This window comes from Chrysemys picta, chromosome 22, assembly GCF_011386835.1.
Source record: "Chrysemys picta bellii isolate R12L10 chromosome 22, ASM1138683v2, whole genome shotgun sequence".
Lineage (NCBI taxonomy): Eukaryota > Metazoa > Chordata > Testudines > Emydidae > Chrysemys > Chrysemys picta.
Window position 1 is genome coordinate 17,191,934 of NC_088812.1, and position 14,640 is coordinate 17,206,573.

The 14,640-nt window shown below is 64.4% G+C and overlaps 2 protein-coding genes across 4 annotated transcripts in view; one reads left to right on the forward strand and one right to left on the reverse strand.

The window, feature by feature from the left end:
- Positions 1–754: 754 nt before the first annotated feature.
- Positions 755–14,640, reverse strand: part of MAP3K12 (mitogen-activated protein kinase kinase kinase 12) — an 86,000-nt gene continuing 72,114 nt past the window's right edge. For 2 of the 3 annotated variants that reach the window (XM_065575502.1, XM_065575501.1), the window contains exons 3-14: positions 11,402–11,585; positions 10,786–10,977; positions 10,085–10,243; positions 9,281–9,439; positions 7,427–7,535; positions 6,478–6,587; positions 6,127–6,243; positions 4,562–4,699; positions 3,166–3,781; positions 2,120–2,190; positions 1,395–1,671; positions 755–919 (exon numbers count right to left, since the gene is read on the reverse strand). In XM_065575502.1, coding sequence (XP_065431574.1) covers positions 821–919; positions 1,395–1,671; positions 2,120–2,190; positions 3,166–3,781; positions 4,562–4,699; positions 6,127–6,243; positions 6,478–6,587; positions 7,427–7,535; positions 9,281–9,439; positions 10,085–10,243; positions 10,786–10,977; positions 11,402–11,585 — 2,231 coding nt within the window. In that variant the 3' untranslated portion in view covers positions 755–820. The remainder of the gene's footprint in view (positions 920–1,394; positions 1,672–2,119; positions 2,191–3,165; positions 3,782–4,561; positions 4,700–6,126; positions 6,244–6,477; positions 6,588–7,426; positions 7,536–9,280; positions 9,440–10,084; positions 10,244–10,785; positions 10,978–11,401; positions 11,586–14,640) is intronic. The other variant, XM_065575503.1, reaches the window with a different exon arrangement.
- Positions 13,032–14,194, forward strand: LOC135977166 (putative uncharacterized protein FLJ46204). The gene is made up of 3 exons (XM_065576449.1): positions 13,032–13,177; positions 13,234–13,569; positions 14,179–14,194. Exons 1-3 carry the CDS (start codon positions 13,032–13,034, stop codon positions 14,192–14,194), a joined length of 498 nt encoding a protein of 165 aa, XP_065432521.1.

Below are 14,640 nucleotides of genomic sequence, written 5' to 3' on the forward strand. Positions count from 1 at the left end.
CGCCGCCGCGGCCTGGGGCGGGCCCAGAATTGCTTGGTGCTGAGCTGGGGAAGGGGGGCGGCTGCTGCAGAGCAGGAGGTTTGGATCTAGGGTCTGCCTGGGAGCAGGAGCCTGGGGTGGCTGGGATGGCAGTTCTGCCCCTGGGGGCAGGTTGGCTTGAGGTTCTGCCCCAGCCTGGTGCGTTGCTGCGCTGGGCAGATTTTGGGGGTAGTTGGTTGCTCCACTGGGCTTTGACTGGTCTCGAAGGAGCTTCCACATGATCTCTGCGACGTGGCAACCTGCACACCTCTGCCCACAGGGTACCACACTGCCTGCCAGCCCTCTCCGGCGCCTGCCGAGCTCACGGCCGGACCCAGCCTGCCAACGGGTCTGCTCGGAATAAGCGCCCGGACAGCGCCACATCTCGCCTCTCTTAGGTTCAGCTTTGCAGATGGTGGTGGGAGGGGGGATTATGCTCCCCCGCATTCCAGCCGCTGCCCCAGTGCATCCTGGTCCTGTTTCCAGACACTGCCCATCATGGGCCGGTCCTGCTCTGAGCTGGCATGAGTGCCACGGGGCCCTTCTGGCCAGGAGTCCGACGCCATGGGGCATTTCTTGGTCTTCAGCTGTACAAGGCTAACCCCCAAGCACCCGAGAGACTCCCCCCCTCCCCCTCAGTCTGTCCATCAGGACCGAGGTGAATTCAGTGCATGGGCCGCTCCGGCTGGCTCCGGCGCTGCCTCTGGGTAGATTATACATTATATAGCTTTATATAGAGATTTATAGATTATTTATATAAATATCTGGGGGTCTGTACAACCTCGCGGGGGAGGCCGGGCCATCACGAGCTGGGGGCGGCTGGCAGTCTGTGCATGTCTCCGCTGCCCGAGTGGTCCAGTTCGGCGCTGTCACAGTCCGAGTCCTCGTACGCGGAGGGAGTCTGGTCCGGAGCCGGGGGAGAGGCAAGATCAGAGCACAGATGGGGAGAGGGGGGAGCTGGCACCCCCCCCCCTCCAATGCCAAACCAAACCGCTGCTCTACCTCCACCCAATGTGATCTCCCTAGGCAGACGGGCCCCACTGCGGGGCAAGATGCTCTGCAAGTCCTGATGAACCCAGGGCTCACTCTTATGGGCATCACCAACCAGAGGTTCTTGGAGCCCCTGCACCACCTGGAGCTCCCAGGAATCCGTCCCCTGGAACCTCTGGCACTCCCCACATCCCCCAGCAGGGGGAGCATTCGGGACTCCCCTTCCCTGAACGCATTGTACCCCCCCACAGTCCCCAACAGGGGGAGCTCTTGTGACCCTCCCGCTTCAACCCCCTGTACCCCCCAGCCCCAGCAGGGGGGCACAGGGACCCCCACCCTCTCTCGAGCCCTTGCACCCCGCAGCCCCCAGCAGGGGGGGCACTCACCTCAGCGGGGTTCTGCTCAGCACTGAGCTGGCTCTTGACGTGCTGGACAGCGGCCTCCTTCTCGGACAGGCCGTCGGAGTGGGCCAGGGCATCGAGCGGGATCTCGGAGCTCTGCGAGAGCATGTCGTCGGAGCGCTCGCCTGTGTTGGTGCTGGCCACGTCGGGCGTGCCGCTGGGTGACGCGTCGCTCGTGTTCCCCTCCTCGCCGTCCCCGTCCGAGAAGTTCTCTGAGCTGAAGGTGGAGAGCGACTGGCGCTTGCTCAGCCCCTGGGGCCACCTGTCAGCAGAGCAGCCCCCCATCACCCACCAGTGGGGGGCGTTGTCCCTGCTGGGGACTGAGGCCCAGAGACTCTTCAGTGAGCTCGATGCCGTACAATAGGTCGGTGACAGAGCCAGGGATAGAACCCAGGCGTTCGGGGCGTCCTCCCTCTGTTCTAGCCATTAGACCCTACATTCCCCACCCGGAACTGAGAAAAGAACCCAGGCATCCTGGCTCCCAGCCCCGCCCTGCTCTAACGACTAGTGCTTAAGACCATGGCTAATGGTCCAAGGAGCAGTTTCCGGCACTATTACAGCGCCCCATAGAGGGTGACAAACACCCACATGCCACAGCGACCCCTGCCCTGCACCAGAGCCCACCGGGCACGGCAGGCCAATGGCAGAGGAGAAAGGCCACATGGCCGAGCTCTGGTGCTGAAGGTTCAGGAGCCCAGGCCCATACCCACCTCTGCCTCAGTGGCAGCTCCACCTCGCTGTCCACTTCTCCCTCCTCCTCCTCGGACGAGACCCCTCGCTTCTGGAGAGCAGAAGGCAGAGAAGAGCCATGTTAGCTGGACCCGCCCCCTCCTGGGCTGCTGTGAACCCCATGGGCGCAGGAGGGCACAGGCTGCCCTGCAGAGCCGGGACACCCGCTTGCTGTCTCCAGCCAGGACAGCCACGTGACAGCCAGCAACCTACTCACTCTGCCCAGCCCTTGGATGGTAATGGAACCGACTCGCACAACCAGATCTCAGAGCTGGGCTAGCAGGGGGGACTGTGATCAGGTTTCAGGGGCACCAGCAGAACGGTGGGGCTAGCCCAGGGCTGGCCTAGCAGGAGGCTGCGTGTCAGGATTGTGGAGCACGGGCAGAGCTGCGGGGACAGCCCAGGACTGGAGTAGCCCAGGGATTGGGAGGACACAGGGACTGGGGAGGGGCACAGGGATTGTGGATCCACAGGGAGGGGAGCTGACGGATTGGAGCGGGGCACAGGGATGGGGATGCTGAGGGATGTGGGGGAAGAAGCCAAACCAGGTAGCCCAGGCCAGCGAATTCCCCCCGTCAGCCCCTTCAGGAGCCCAGTAACTTGGCTCTGACCCATTTTCCCCACGGGCAGTCCGGCTGGGCCTGCAGCCAGTGGCTGTAAACTCCAGCTGTTGGTTCCCGTCCTGCCCAGTCTCCACTCGACTGAGGAGCCCCTCAGTGCCTGGTCCCCCCTGCGATGGGCCCAGGAGCCCTGGTTGAGGCATGTCTCCAGCCACATTCTGCTGAGCCCCTCGCTGCCAGCATCTTCTCCACCTTGCGGCCAGTTTTGTGGCTCCTCCAATCTCCCCCATACAACGCACACCCCAGAGCTGGGCGCAGTGTTCCAGTCCCACCTACGCTGCATGCACCCCGTACAGGCAATCGGCTTCACAACCAACAGTCCGCTACTGCCCCCTACAGTCAACCCATTTAAATCAACACAGGCGCCACGCGCCCCCCAGGCCCAGCCCCCGCTGAGCCGCGCTCACCTGGCTCCGGGTCACGGCTGCTCGGTACAGCAGCGCTGCAGGTGTCAGATGCTGCTGTGGCATCCCACAGGCCTTGGCCGCCTTGCCCGCCACGCCTGCCTCCTTGTCGGGCTCCTCGCCTGGCTGCAGCCTCTGGGCTAGGCCCAACAGCCGGTGGCTCTTGTCCGCTGGCCCCACGGCCCCCTGCTTGGAGGAGGGCGAGTCGGGGCTGCTGGAGAAGGGCACAGAGGCCGTGTCCTCACTGGGGGTCTCGCTGCGGGGCTGCTCGGCCGGGGGCGACTCGGGCCCGGCAGGGGCCCCCTCTTTCTTGGCCCCGGCCTCCAGGGTGGTGTTGATGAGGTCAGGGCTGGACGAGGACATCCGGCGCAGCAGGTCGTGCTGCAGCCCCCGCAGGGCGGCACAGGTCTCCAGCTGGTGGCCCACATCCGCCGGCTCTGGGACCCGGGGCCCTGCCAGCTCCCCGCAGCTGCCCTTGGCGCTGGCTTTGCGGTAGCGCGCCTTGGCCCGCCGGCTCCGGCCCGGGGAGGTGGGGCCCTTCTGGCACGCGGGTATCGACACCTGGGCAATGGCCGAGTCCAGTTTGGGCAGGATCACCTCCGTCTTCAGGATGTCCGGCCTGGGGGACAGCACGGGTCAGGGGGGCCAGTCCCTGTGCCCCAATCCCTCCCCGAGCCCTGCACCCTTCCCCTCCCCGCTTCCTGTGCCCCTCTTTGATCCCTGTCCCCAATCCCTGCATCTCCTCACTCTGCCCAAGCCAAGTGCCCCTCCCTCATCCAATCCCTCAGCCCCCCTCCATCTTCCCCCAACTCAGCTCCCCCACCCTCAGCTCCTTTCCCGCTGCAGCTTCCCTCCCCCATGTTCCTGTGCCTCACTTCCCATCCCCACACCCTCCCCCAACCTCCAGTGCTTCGGCTCCCCTCCAGCTGTCTCCCCCCACCTCCCTGTACCTCAGTCCCCTCCCTCCCCCACCTCCATCTACCTCAGCTCCCTCCCCCACCTCCCTGAGCCTCCCCCCAATCTCCCTTCCCCCACCTCCCTCTACCTCAGCCCCCTCCCTCCCCCACCTCCCTGAGCCTCAGCCCCCCCATCTCTCGCCCCCATCTCCCTGTGCCTCAGCTCCTTCCCCCACCTCCCTCTACCTCAGCCCCCTCCCTCCCCCACCTCCCTGAGCCTCAGCCCCCCCATCTCCCGCCCCCACCTCCCTGAGCCTCAGTCTCCCCCCAGGTGCCTAGTGGTGATTCCACCTCACAGCCCCGCCCCCCCCAGGTCATTATAGAGGGGGAAGGGGCTTGTCCCTCCTCATAACACAGTGAGCAAGGGCCAGCACCCAGGAGTCCTGACCCCCGTCCACCCCAAGGTGAGGGGTGTGGCTGCGGCCCCAGGCCGGGCCCCTCACCGCTTGCTGTGTGGCGACAGCTTCTGGGGCACGTTCCTCTTCTTGATGAGCTTCTCCACCGTGTTGCCGTGCAGGAGACTGCGTGATGCATGCGGCTTGAACAGCCCCGGGTACTTCTTCTCCAGCGCCTGCTCCCGCCTGCCAGGGAGAGAGAGTCAGGCCTGCCCGGGCACTGCCCCCGTCAGACTCAGCCCCGGCCCGGGCACTGCCCCCATCGGACTCAGCCCCACCTGGGCACTGCCCCCGTCAGACTCAGCTGTGCCCGAACACTGTCCCTGTTAGACTCAGCCCTGCCCGGGCACTGCCCCCCCCCGTCAGACTCAGCCCCGTCCCAGACACTGCCCCCGTCACACTCAGCCCCGGCCTGGGCACTGCCCCCGTCAGACTCAGCCGTGGCCTGGGCACTGCACCCTCCCCGCCATTGCCCAGATCAGACTAATGCTCCTTCGCCCTCATGTTCCAAGGCATAAAGTTGTCCCTCTCCAAGGTCAGGAAGGAATTGGCCCGAGGACTGTTTTGGGGATGGGGGTGGGAGGGGAGCATTTACTCCTTCCTCCCACACCTGCAGGGGCCAGACCCTCAGCTGGTGTAAATCAGTAGAAGCTCCACTGAGTTCATAGGACTCAGCAGGTGGGAGCTCATGGGGGGGAATCCCCAAGAGCCAGCCCTTCGGGGACCATGCATGTGTGTTGGGGGATCAGGCGATCCCTGGGGGGGCAGAGATTGGAGAGCTGAACCCCCCCTTTGGGATGGGAATCAGGGGCTGGATCCCCCAGGGGGGCAGTGATGAGGGGTTGGAGCCCTCTGGTGGTTGGATATGGGGGGTTTGGACCCTGGACTCCACAGCGGGTTAAGCTGGGCTCCACATGGGGGCAGCGATAGGAGGGGCTGGATCCCCACCGGGGGCAGTAATGGGGGGGCTAGATCCCCACAGGGGGTGCTGATTGGGGGCTGGATCCCAGTGTGGGCGGTGATGGGGGGTTGGATTTCCCCAGAGGGTAGATCCCCGCAAGAGGTGGTGATGGGGGGCTGGCCCTCCATGGGGCAATGATGAGGAGGAGCTGGATCTCCCAGGTGGGCAGTGATAGGGGGCTGGATCCCCACAGGATGCGGTGATGGGGGGGCTGGATCTCCCAGGGGGCGGTGCTGAGGGGCTTGATTCCCCACAGGAGGTGGTGATCAGCAGGCTGGGCCCCTCAGGGGGCAGTGTTGAGGGGGAGCTGGATCCCCACAGTGGGCAGTGATGAAGGGGCTGGATCCCCACAGAAGGTGGCGATGGGGGGCTGGACCTCCACAAGAGGCAGTGATGGGGGGCAGGATCCCTGCAGGAGGTGGTGATGGGGAGCTGGATCTCCCAGGGAGCGGTGATGGGCAGGCTGGGCCCCCCAGATCAGCAGTAACGGGGGGCTGGATCCCTGAGGGGGCAGTGATGGGCGGGGGGCTGGATCCGTGCAGGAGGTGGTGATGGGCAGGCTGGCCTCTCCTGGGGGGCAGTCATAGGGGGCTGGATCCCTGAGGGGCCAGTGATGGGGGGCTGGACCCCCCAGGCTGGGGGCTGCCCTCACCTGAGCAGCTCCTTCTCCTTCAGCTCCAGCTGCAGCATGAGGGAGTTGAGCTCCATGTACAGGTTGTTGGCCCGCTCCAGCTTGCGCTCGTAGTGCTCCCGGATGTCCAGTGCATGCCTGGGAGGGGGGGGCAGGGAAGCTGTCAATCACACAGCTGGAGGTGGGGGCCAAAGATCCCCCTCCCCCATCAGAATGGGACGTCACCCCCTCCCCTCCGAGGACCCCTGCCCTGTGCCTTCCCGAGCCCTGCCCTGCCCCCTGATCTGAACAGGACATCCCCTGCCATGGAGATCCCTGCCCCACCCCCACCCACCATCCCAGTGGGATGCCCCCTGCCCCGGCCCCCCTGACCGGAGCTCATCACGGCGCCGGTTGATCAGCTCCTCCTCCAGCCGGTGCAGACACGTCCCCTCCGACTTGATCTTCTCAAAGTGCAGCTTCACCTCCTCGCGCCACTCGGCCTGCAGGGGGCGACACGGGCCTCAGCACCGGTCCCACGACAGGGACCCTCTGCCACGGGGCCAAGCAGGCACCCCCTGCAGGACACCTCGGGGGGGGGGGGAGGGATCGGGGCGGGGGTCAGCTCTTTCATTGCTGCTCCAGCCCCGGCCTGGGTCTGCCCTGGGGGCTTCAATAAGCCACGGGGGGGGGGGGGGGGGGGGAGGGAGGAGGGGGGAATATGAGTCTACAACTAAACCTCCAAACAGCACCCCCTGCTGGGGCACTGGGGGCAGCACTGACTGCGAGGGGAGAGTGCGGCTGGAAGGAGGAGCAGGGGGGACTGGGCGGGTGCATGAGGGGCTGGAAGAGGGAGCGGGGGGATGGAAGGGTGTATGGTGGGGGGCTGGGCGGGTGCATGGGGGGCTGGAATGGGGAATGGTGGAGGACTGGGTGGGTGCATGGGAGCTGGAAGGAGGAGCAGTGGGGGGCTGGGCGGGTGCATGGGGGGCTGGAAGGGGGAGCAGTGGGGGACTGGGTGGGTGCATGGGGGATGGAAGGGGGAGCAGGGAGGGACTGGGTGGTGCATGGGGAGCTGGAAGGAGGAGCGGGGGGCTGGAAGGGGGAGCAGTGGGGGACTGGGCAGGTGCATGGACCGCTCGAAGGAGGAGCGGTGTGGGGCTGGGCGGTGCATGGGGGGCTGGAAGGAGGAGTGGGGGGCTGGAAGGGGGAACAGGGGGGACTGGGCGGTGCATGGGGGGTTGGAATGGGGAGCAGTGGGGGGCTGGGTGGTGCATGGGGGGCTAGAAGGGGGAGCGGTGGGGGACTGGGCGATGCATGGGGGCTGCAGTGGGGGACGCACCTGGGATTTGAAGTAGGTCTCCTGGGGCGTGGAGAGCACATCTGCCGAGGCGATGTCCAGGTGCAGCAGGATCTGGCGGAAGGACGGCCGGTTGCGGGGTTTGCTGTTCCTGGGGGGCAGAGGCAGGGTTGGGTCCTGGGGCGGGCAAGGGACCCCCAGCAAGGAGCCCTCTGGCTCACGTGGGGTGATAGGGCAGCTGGCTTACAGGGGATGGAGCTGAGACCCAGCAAACTCCTGGCATGTGGCACTGGCCGGGGAGGAGGGGACAGCTGAAGGAAGGACGCGGGGGGGGGGGGCATTCAACTGCTCCACTCTGGGCTGACTCTGCACCTGGCCCACATGGTAATGGGGGGGCAGCACTGGGGGGCTCAGCCTGGGAGGGTGAACCACGGGGGTCCTGCCTCCTGCCAGCTTGGGGCCTGGGACCAGGCTCACCAGTACCAGGGGGGCTATTGTGGAGGATGCTGGAAGGGGACTTATCAGCACTGGGGGGGCACTCCCCAGCGCTCAGGGGGGTCACTGGGGGGTCAGGAGAACTCACCAGCACTGGGGGGGGGGTCACTGGGAGGGACTCACCAGCACACAGGGTCACAGGGACTCACCAGCACTGGGGGTCAGGGGGCACTCACCAGTGCTGGGGGGTTGCTGGAGGGGTTGAGGGGCACTCACCAGCACTGGGGGTTGCTAGGGCAGTCACTAGCACTGGGAGGGACTGGGGGTCAGGTTGGATTCACCAGCACTGGGGAGTCGCTGGGAGGCATGCACCAGCACTGGGGGTCACTGGGGGTCACTCAACAGCACTGGAAGGTTATTGGGGGGGTCACACTGGGGACACTCACAAGCACTGGAAGGTCATTGGGGTCACTGGGGACACTCACCAGCACTGGAAGGTCTTTGGGGAGTTACTGGGGGCACTCAGCAGCAATGGAAGGTCATTGGGGGGTCACACTGGGGACACTCACCAGCACTGGGAGGTCATTGGGGGTCACTGGGGACACTCACCAGCACTGGAAGGTTATTGGAGGGTTACAGGGGGCACTCACCAGCACTGGAAGGTTATTGGGGGGTTACTGGGGGCACTCAGCAGCACTGGAAGGTCATTGGGGGTCACTGGGGGCACTCAGCAGCACTGGAAGGTCATTGGAGGGTTACTGGGGACACTCACCAGCACTGGAAGGTTATTGGAGGGTTACAGGGGGCACTCAGCAGCACTGGAAGGTCATTGGGGGTCACTGGGGGCACTCAGCAGCACTGGAAGGTCATTGGAGGGTTACTGGGGACACTCACCAGCACTGGAAGGTTATTGGAGGGTTACAGGGGGCACTCAGCAGCACTGGAAGGTCATTGGGGGTCACTGGGGGCACTCACCAGCACTGGAAGGTCATTGGAGGGTTACTGGGGGCACTCACCAGCACTGGAAGGTCATTGGGGGTTACAGGGGGCACTCACCAGCACTGGAAGGTCATTGGGGGTCACTGGGGGCACTCACCAGCACTGGAAGGTCATTGGGGGTCACTGGGGGCACTCAGCAGCACTGGAAGGTCATTGGGGGGTCACTGGAGGCACTCACCAGCACTGGAAGGTCATTGGGGGTCACTGGGGGCACTCACCAGCACTGGAAGGTCATTGGGGGGTCACTGGAGGCACTCACCAGCACTGGAAGATCATTGGGGGGTCACTGGAGGCACTCACCAGCACTGGAAGGTCATTGGGGGTCACTGGGGGCACTCACCAGCACTGGAAGGTCATTGGGGGTCACTGGGGGCACTCAGCAGCACTGGAAGGTCATTGGGGGGTCACTGGAGGCACTCACCAGCACTGGAAGGTCATTGGGGGGTCACTGGAGGCACTCACCAGCACTGGCGCAGTAGGATCTTGAAGCCGTCGGGGCAGCCAGAGGGCACGGGCAGGTGCAGGCTGTTGCTGCCCACACCCCAGATGATAGCTGAGGAGTCCACGTCCTTGTAGGGGATCTCGCCTGTCAGCAGCTCCCACAGCACCACCCCGAAGGACCTGGAGGGGACGTGTTAGCAGAGGTGGGGGGCTCTCCGGTAGTGGGGGGATGCCAGAATCAGCTTCTCCCTCCCAGCCCCTCCTCCGCCCTCACACCCCCCCCCCCCAAGGCACCAGATGATGGGGAGAGGAGGCAGCTGGTGCCAGCCTGGGCAGAGCAATTGCCCCCCCCCCGCCCCGCTGGTGGCCAGGCCAGGCCAGGGAGAACTCTACGATCCATGGACAAGCTTCCCCCAGCTCCAAATCTCCAAACACTCCTGCCCCCACTGACCCCTCCAGCTGCCCCAGATCTAGTACTTCTGTGGGCCCTTCCCAAATCCCCCCTCAAATCCCACCCTGGCTCGGACCTCAAAGTGCTGCAGGGCAGGAGCAGAGGCTGCGGGGGAGGGAAACTGAGGCACTGTATCCCTTTAGAGTCCAGGTCCCTCTCCTGACCCATCTTCCTCCCAGGATCCCCCTGCCCCCCCATTGCAGGGGATGGAGCCCCCAACCCAAGTCCTACCCCCATCCCTTCCTCCGCCCCCCACCCTGTTCCTGCCCTAGGCCAGGAGCCCTCCCAATTCCGACCCCCCCAGTCCCTGCTGTGGGCTCGGAGACCCCCCCACCTTTCCCCCCATCCCTCTCCACCCAGCGCCCGGCGCTCACCAGATGTCGACCTTCTCAGAAACGGGCTCATTGCGAATGACCTCGGGGGCCATCCAGGCCACGGTGCCGGCAAAGGACATCTTGGTGCTCTTGTCACTCAGCTCCTTGGAGGTGCCGAAGTCCGAGATCTTCACCACGTCATCGTAGGTGATCAGCATGCTGGGTGGGGGACAGAGGGGATCAGCATGGGTGGGGGGGTGCTATCCCCTCCACCAGCAGGGGGCAGTCCCTGAGGCCTCTTGGCACCCCAGGCGCTGGGTCCCTGGAGGCCCCCCAGGGAGCAAAGTGGGGCTGGGGGGTTTCCACTCTTGGCAGGGCTGGGAATGGCTCATGCCGGAGATTGATCAGGCTGCATCTCCTGCACTCACCAGCAGGGGAAGAGATGGGCAGGTTTGCGCAGGCTGGGGGTGGGGGTGATGGGCCTCACAGCGCTAGCTGGTGACTCTGCCCTTGCCCGGGGGTGCCCCCTCCCCTGCGGGACCCAGACTGGTCTCTGCCCCCCTTCCCCTGCAGACCCCATGTCCATCCCTGCTTCCATCCCCTGCAGGTCCCATGCCCCACCCTGCCCCCCATTCCTCTGCAGGCCCCATGCCCATCTGTGCCCCCTTCCCTGCAGGCCCCATGCCCATCCGTGACCCTCATTCCTCTGCAGGCCCCATGCCCATTCCCACCCCCTGCCAGCTCTCGTTGCCGCCACTTACTTGGGCGACTTGAGGTCGCGGTGGATGATCTTGTGCAGGTGCAGGTAGTTCATGCCGCCTGCGATGCCCATGGACCAGTCGACCAGCAGGGAGGGGGTGACCTTGCGCCCGGCTCGCAGCACCTCATACAGCTGCCCCTGGGCGCAGAACTCCATGATGATGCAGTAGCAAGGAGCCTGGGTGCAGACGCCCCTGAGGGGAAGGAGAGCAGGGCGGGGTAGGAACCAGCCGGGCAGGAGGTGGCACCTCCTCCTGGCCAGGGACAGATGGTGCCAGCTGGGCAGAGATGCCTGTCTGGTTGGGCATAGTGGGGACATCGTGGCCTTGCCCCTCCTAGGGAACCTTGTGCCCCTCACCCGTCCTGGCCTCAGCTGTTGGGTGAGTGCCCCTCCCAGAGCGCGGGCACCACTGCACGCCCAGACACAATGGGGTGTAAATGGGGGTTGGGGGTGGGCACAGCCTGGCAGGGCCACGGACCCTGCATCCCATGCGTGTGCATTACTGTGGGTACATGGGAGGGTGCCCTGGGTTTTGTTTACCCCAGGTGGGTGCTGCCCCATGGGAGGAGCTGGGGGGTCTCTCCCACTGTTCGGGGTGCTCCCTCCCCCGCACTCACTTGAAGGTGATGATGTTGGGGTGTTTGAGCTTGCGCAGGTGTTTGATGTCCGTCTCCTTGAGGTCTCGCACCTTCTTCACCGCCACCTCCTCGCCGTGAAAACGCCCCAGGAAGACAGCACCCTGCGCCCCGCTGCCCACCCACTGGAGGTCCAGGATCTCCTCGAATGGCACTTCCCAGGTGTCTGGAGGGATGGGGGAGGGGGTGAGTCCCAGAGCCAGCACCACCTGCCCTGGGCACAGAGATGGGCTGGGGGAGGGTGAGACCCAGAGCCGATGCCACCTGCCCTGGGCACAGAGATGGGCTGGGGGAGTCCCAGAGCCAACTCCACCTGCCCTGGGCACCACTCCCTAGTGATGCTCTGCAGAATCAGTTCCCAGGCATCAGGGCCAAACAGCCACCGGTGAGGGGATCGCAGGACCCTGAGGCCCCTCCTGCCCCCACCAGGGCACCTGCCACGCTGAGGCAGAGCGGCTCCCAGCCTTCTTGGGTCATAAAGTGTGACCGCAGTGAACCTGCAACTCTGTGTCTGGGGAGGAGGCACTGCTGCCCTCTGCTGGATGGAATCAGCACTGCCCTGCTGTGTGCCATAGGCCCTACCCTGCTAAGAGCTCATGGAGAGTCTCCTGCTCCAATGGCAGGTGCTTGTGGAGCAGGAGAATCCGGATTCTCTCCCCGTGGGCGTGTCCCCAACACTACTCTGGGCATGGCCTCAAGTCCACACGTTCCGGTTCGGGTGAGACCGCCAGCAGCCAGAAGGAGGAAGAGGAACATCTGGGTGATTAAAACCTGCAGGCGAGTCCCTGGGTTGTGGTTAGTGCGTGTGTGTGTGCACGCACATGTGTGTTTCTGTGAGTGCATGCGTGTGGGTGCATGTGTACAAGTGTGCATGTGTACACACGTGTGCACACGTAAGTGTGCATGCACAGTCCCTGCACATCTGTCAACCCCTGCAGTGCACTTTCGCTCTCTCCTGCTTCCCTCCCTGTGGCAGCTGCGACCCCCCCCAGCAGAGCTGACAGGGCCAGCGTGTCCCAGCCCCTCCCCTCTCTGAGCTGCGGCCCCTGTGATAGGCCAGAACCCGGGAGGGCGTGGGGCAGGCCCTAGCAGGGGCTTTGGTATCTCACAGGCCCCAGACCCCCCTAGGGTTGCCTGCTGCAAACACGCGTCCCAGTGGAATCTCTCGTGCTGTGGGGCCCAGGCAGCCCGCCCCATGGGGCTCAGCGCAAGGCCCAGCGGGCCAGGGAGCTGCACACAACCGTGGGCACAGCCCCACCTGCAGACACAAGTCGTGACACACACACACACACCCCATCGAAACATAGAGCGCCCCCCGCCCCGGGATCTCCCTCCCTGCACAGGATCGGGGCCTTCAGGTGCATACGTGTGCAGGGGTTCACCGTCATGGATCAGACGTCCTGGCCCGGCCCTTTCGGAGCTGACAGTGTCAGAGCTGGCTCTGCCATCAAACGGGGGCTGCTGGCTGCCTGGCAGAGGGAGCTGCCCACGGTGTGCCAGGCACACGCCACCTGCACGCTCACTCACTAACACACATGTAGGCGTGTGCATGCACTCACAGCTGCATGCAAAGACACACAGGTGCACGCACACTAAAACGATCACATCCCCCATGCACACTAACACACCTGCCACCTTCAGAAAGGCACCCAGCCACCCCGGGCACACGCTCCCAGGCACACGCACACGTTCACATGTACACACACACATACACACAGACTCCCAGGCACACACACACACACACACACACACTCTCAGGCACATGCTCACATGTACACACACACACTCCAAGGTTCACATGCACACACTCCCAGACATATGCACATGCTCACACATACATACTCATACACACACATGGTCCCATGCACACGCTCACACATTCACACACACACACTCTCAGGCACACAATCACATGTACACACATACACACACACACTGCAAGGCTCACATGCACACACTCCCAGATACATGCACACGCTCACACATACACATTCACACACACACTCCCAGGCACATGCTCTCAGGCTCACACACGCATGCCCCCCCCCACACACACACTCAGGCACACTCTCACATGTACACGCTCACACACACACACACACTCCCAGGCTCACATGCACATGCTCCCAGACACATGCACACGCTCACACGTACACACACACACACGCTCCCAGACACATGCACATGCTCACACGTACACACACTCCCAGGCACACACTCACACACACACACTCCCAGGCACATGCTCCCAGGCTCACACGCTCCCAGACACACACTCCCAGGCTCATACACTCGTCATGCTCGCTCACACCCACTCACGCTTGCTGACGTGCTCACTGCTGCAGGGAAGTCACTGCCAGCAGCCCCCACTCCAGCCTGGGCTCGGGGCCAGCCTGGCCTCCATCCCTGTCCTCCCACCCCCTCGACTGACCCCAGCCACAGACGCCAGAGGCCTGGCAAGGAGCCCAGCTGGGCAGAACTGGAGCGAGGGATGGGAGCAGGGCCGGTTGGGCAGAGAGGGCCAGAGCTGTTGGGGGAAGTGGACCGGGTAGGGCTAGACTCTGGAAGAGAGACTTTACGGGAGCTGATATTTCCCCATCTAATCTTTCCCCCTCCTCTTCCTCCTGGGGAGACGCCGACCACAGGCCCTGCCCTTACAGACCCCAGTGCTCGCCTCGAGAGCTGGGGAATTCACCCCAGAGCCCTGGCTTGGAGGATTCCATTCTGTGCCCCCTAAATCTCATCCCCTCTCCTGGCAGATTCGCGGGGACATGACGTCCTGCGTCTCCTCTTCCTGCCCTGGACTGCTGCGGGTCGTTGGCAGGTTAAACAGCTGCTGTGTCTCCCCCCCAGAGGTGGCTGCATTTCAGTCAGAGACAAAGCCGAGCACATGGGGATGGTAGGGGCCTGGGCCCAGCCTCTAACTATTCCAAGATTCTTCCCTCCGCTCCCTGGGGGGCTCCGTAGGAATCGACACTGAGAGCAGCATTGTCCTAGCAGGCCTGCAGCCATGTCCCGGGGGGCAGCTGGGATCAAACACGGACCCCCTGGATTCCACAGACACGAGCCAGCGTGGCTTGGCTGGCTGCAATAGCAGTCTCAGAAACCGCCTTACATGATCCAGCCACTAGAGGGAGACAGAGAGCCACGCTGTGACTCTAATGGCACTACAGTGCCGACAACTTATACCGGCGGGCCCAGTGACTCCCATGGGGCTCGGC

Excerpts from the sequence above, each read along its gene's own strand:
- LOC135977166 (XM_065576449.1), top strand. The coding sequence starts at position 13,032 with ATGCACACTAACACACCTGCCACCTTCAGAAAGGCACCCAGCCACCCC. Across the intron at positions 13,178-13,233 it reads ACACACACACACACTCTCAG|ACATATGCACATGCTCACAC; the intron begins GCACATGCTCAC and ends ACACACTCCCAG.